Here is a 4,085-nt window from a genome sequence, read left to right on the forward strand (position 1 = left end):
ATTGGCTGTGCCTTCAGATAGACCAGCCCTTCTCAACCTGTGGGTCGCAACCCCTTTGGGGGTCAAACGATCCTTTCACAGGAGTCACCTAAGACCATCGGAAAACACAAATATTCCACAATATACAATTGCATATTGTTTTGTGATTAATCACTAGGCTTTAATTACGATTAATTACATTCCATTTGTAACGATGAAAATACATCCTGCATATCAGATGTAGCAAAATCACAGTTATGAAGTAGCAACAAAAATAATTTTATGGTTGGGGGGGTCACCACAACAAGAGGAAGTGTATGAAAGAGTGGAGGCATTAGGAAGGTTGAGAGCCACTGAAATAGATGCAGGATTATTCTTATCTCCACAGCCCCTAACCCAAGCCTGTGTCTTTACTCTCTTGGATTATCACAATAGCCCCAAGGGAACCACACAATTAACAACTCAGCTAATTGTCCCTTAACCTGATGGAAACACAGCAAACTTTTTATGTAGAGAGAGTGGGAGTCAATACATGATTGTTTTCATCACAATTACCACATCGCACTTCTCCCATAATAAGTGGAGGAGACCAGAGTTGCAAGGTCAGCCCTCAGGAAAAATTGAAGTTTACAAATCACCTCTTGGAGGCCACGGGTGCTGCAGAGAGACAAACCATTGAAGGGAGGTAGGGCCCAATCCCAGCTCTGCCGTTTTCCCACTGACTAACGCAGACAAACCATAAGATCCCAGCTGTAAAAGGGGGTTTATGATCATTCCAACCTCACAAGGTTGGAGCATCTAGCAGTACATGGTCGATAAACGATGGGTATTCTTTTTCTTAGCAAAAGCATCCAATATTTGTTACCCTGGACCCAAAGTGGTTCAAAGGAGGCTTTTTTCATGTTTACCTCCCTGTCTTCAAGCAGATGATCATAAGAGATGTGGAAGTAAGGTAGGTTGGAGCTGGCTCCATCACGGGCCCCCTGGGTGACTCATACGTGTGACTGCCAGGCCCTGCTTCCTCATTTCACACCACACCGATTGCAGGATAGGGAAGTTTCTTTTTCTGAGGTGTGAAAACTTCCTCTAGCCCCAAAGAAGCAGTCACTCAAGCCAAAGCTCTCCTGGATGCAGGGCACAGAGCAAGATTCCCACCCACTCTGCAGGCTGTGGGCGGACTGTGCCCGTTGGGGTTGGGTGGTTCATGAAGAGGTCAAGGCCGAAAGAGAGAAAGCAAAGGGGAAGTGGTCCTCCAATTTCCCCCACAACCTCCTTTTCCCAGAGCCACCTCGCCACAATCATCTTTCCTTCCAAACAAGAAGGGCTCTGGTCTTGGTCAAGGACACCTGGTAAATACGAAACTGTTTGGAGCACATGCACTTGAGTTGTGCTCAGCTAGGGGCCCTACTGGCCCTCGAGGGATGCATGTGTCGGTTGTCATGATGGTAGGGGTGGGGTACTCCTGGCATTTAGTGAGCAAGGGCCAAGGACTCTAAGCATCCTGACACGACCAGAACTCTTCCATACGATGAAGTGGCATCTGAGGTGCACACGCATTGCAAGGGCTAACAGTCCAAGAGCGTCCACACAGAAGTAAAATGGACAATCATATCAAGGAGCTTTACCACCCACACACAACTTGAGAGGACCAACGTGCAGAGGCCACACTTGCCCTATAGACCTGACCATGAACTTCGCTCTGATCTGGGCTGCCTTTCTCGACTTTCTAAAGGTCAGAGCTCAGCAGAAGTCAGCTTTCATCACTTGGCTTGAGCGAACCTCACCAAGAAAATTGCCTGCCACGAACTTTGTCCCAACTGACTTCCCAGAAGCTGGTTCACACTGGTCAGCCACCGAGCCCCAGTTCATCCTGGGTCAGAGGACCCCGAGTGTCTCCGTCCAGAGTGCAATCTCAGACCTGGAACCTCCACCAGTTCCTGAGGACCATGAGAAGAAACCTGGTGGATGCCCACCAGACCCAGACTGGGAGACCATCAAGCCCTGGGCATCTGCCATCCATCTGGGGGAGCTCAAATGGTCCAACTTGCATCTCGGTGACTTGCTATAGCCACGCTCTGGATCCAATTGGGTTACATCCATGTCTATGAGGAGGCAGGGCCTCTGCGGAGGAGCAGGGGTACTCATCCCTATGAGTTGAGGGGTGCTGAGTATCACCCCAGTCTCCGCCTGAGTCTCAGCAGGAGCATTTCCGTTCGCAGACCCAGTAGGCAGTCTGCTCACAAGGAAGGTCATTCCACGTCCGATCTGTGTTCATGCTACCACAGTCCTCTTTGTGGTTGTTGTTGGGTTCGTTGCGGTTCCAGAAACTGGATGGGGGGAAAGGGGAGGAGAAAGAAAAAGGGAATAAATATGTGAAGCCCGAGACATTTTTAGGGCAGTGAAACTGTCCTATGTGATCCCATAATGGTGGTACCTTGACAGTACGCATTTTCAAAATCCATAGAACTGTTCAACAGGAATCTGAATGTTCATGTAAACGCAGACTGTAGCTAATAATAAGGTATGAGTCATATCAATCCAGGGAGTGCTGGTGGCCTAGTGGCGACACGGTGAGCTGCGATCTGAAAGGTCAGCAGTTTGAAACCACCAGCCACGACACGAGAGAAAGATGGGCCTTTCTCTTTCCATAAAGAGTTACAGTCTCTGAGGAGCTGATGCCAGGGGCTTAGTGGAGAGCAGGTGTTGTGAGAATGATGAGGGCAATGAATGTACAGATGTGCTTTACACCATTGATGTAGGTATGGATTGTGATAAGGGTTGGATGAGCCCCTAATAAAACGATTTTTACAAAAAAGAGTTACAGTCTCAGAAGCTCGCAGAGCAGTTCTACCCTGTCTGGAGGGTCGCTCTGAGTCGGCATCGACTCGAGGGCAGTGAGTTTGATTTGGGACCTTTAATATCAGTCGACTGTGACAAAGGAACTACACCAGTGCACCATTACGAGGCCTGTTGCCACAGAGGCAATTAATGCCAACTCAGCCCAGCCTTGTAAGGCCGAGGATTAGAACTGCCCCATAATACTTCCATACCTCTTTCCCATGGAGTGGCTGGTGGGTCTGAACCAACCCCCTGTGGGTGAGCAGCCAAGCACGTAACCACTAAACCATTAGACCTCCCAATACTAATGCAAGCTGTTTGCAGTAGAATACAATTGGTTCATGGGAACTCTCCTGGCGATCTCCTCCGTCTGTCTATGAACCTGAAACTGTTCAAATCAAGACATGAGAAAGCCTATGCTAGATGATGCCCAGCTATGACTACCAATTTCTCTGCTGGTCAGTAGAAGGCCCTGGCTGGAGTGGAAGAAAAATCATAACTAACATCTTTGAAAACAGGCGTACTGGTTGGATAGAGACTGGTGAAACACCTGCGACTATGATGCTTATTCATCCAAGTCTGAAACTGACCTCACCCCATGACTCAATTTCCAACCACAGGTCTATAAGGGGAACAAAAATACTAGTGGGGCACACACACCTTAGAATAATCAACCATCTGAAATCAAAAGGGCAGCATTCACCCAATGACAACATTCGGAAGGGTTAGGAAAGAAAGTGGAATGGAAACATTAAACATGGAAGGAAAAATTAAAAATAAATAAATAAACTCTAAAAACAGGAAGGAAATAGAGTAAGTGATGATGGGGTTGCAAGGATTGCAAACAAAATGTGTACAGAAGGTTGAATGGAAAATCAATCTGCTCTGTAAACGCTCATCCAATTCACAATTTAAAAAAAAAGATTAAGAAGTCTATTTGTTTATATAGACTTTTTCTTTAATAATTTTCTTTATATGTAATTACATATCATTTATACTATAGAACTTCTTGGTATATAATCACACAATCATATAGAATAATCATATTTATATAATCATATAGAATTCATTGAGATATAATTATATACATGTACATGTATTCAGGAGAGAGAAAGAGTCCTAAAATGTATATACGAAAGGCTTTTACATTTTAGGACCCTTTCACCTGAATCCCTTTAGCCTTTACCCTTTCTTTCACCTGAATCCCTTTAGCCTTTACCCTTTCTTTCACCTGAATCTCTTTAGCCTTTACCCTTTCTTTCACCTGA

General features: G+C 45.8%; 1 protein-coding gene across 1 annotated transcript in view; it reads right to left on the reverse strand.

The window, feature by feature from the left end:
• Positions 1–276: 276 nt before the first annotated feature.
• The window catches only part of CLEC17A (C-type lectin domain containing 17A), a 25,322-nt gene continuing 21,513 nt past the window's right edge, over positions 277–4,085 (reverse strand). The window contains exon 12 of the mRNA XM_045289697.1: positions 277–2,306. Coding sequence (XP_045145632.1) covers positions 2,174–2,306 — 133 coding nt within the window. The 3' untranslated portion in view covers positions 277–2,173. The remainder of the gene's footprint in view (positions 2,307–4,085) is intronic.

This window comes from Echinops telfairi, unplaced genomic scaffold (genome assembly GCF_000313985.2).
Source record: "Echinops telfairi isolate 266 unplaced genomic scaffold, ASM31398v2 ScPeMD7_30;HRSCAF=105, whole genome shotgun sequence".
NCBI classification, from domain to species: domain Eukaryota; kingdom Metazoa; phylum Chordata; class Mammalia; order Afrosoricida; family Tenrecidae; genus Echinops; species Echinops telfairi.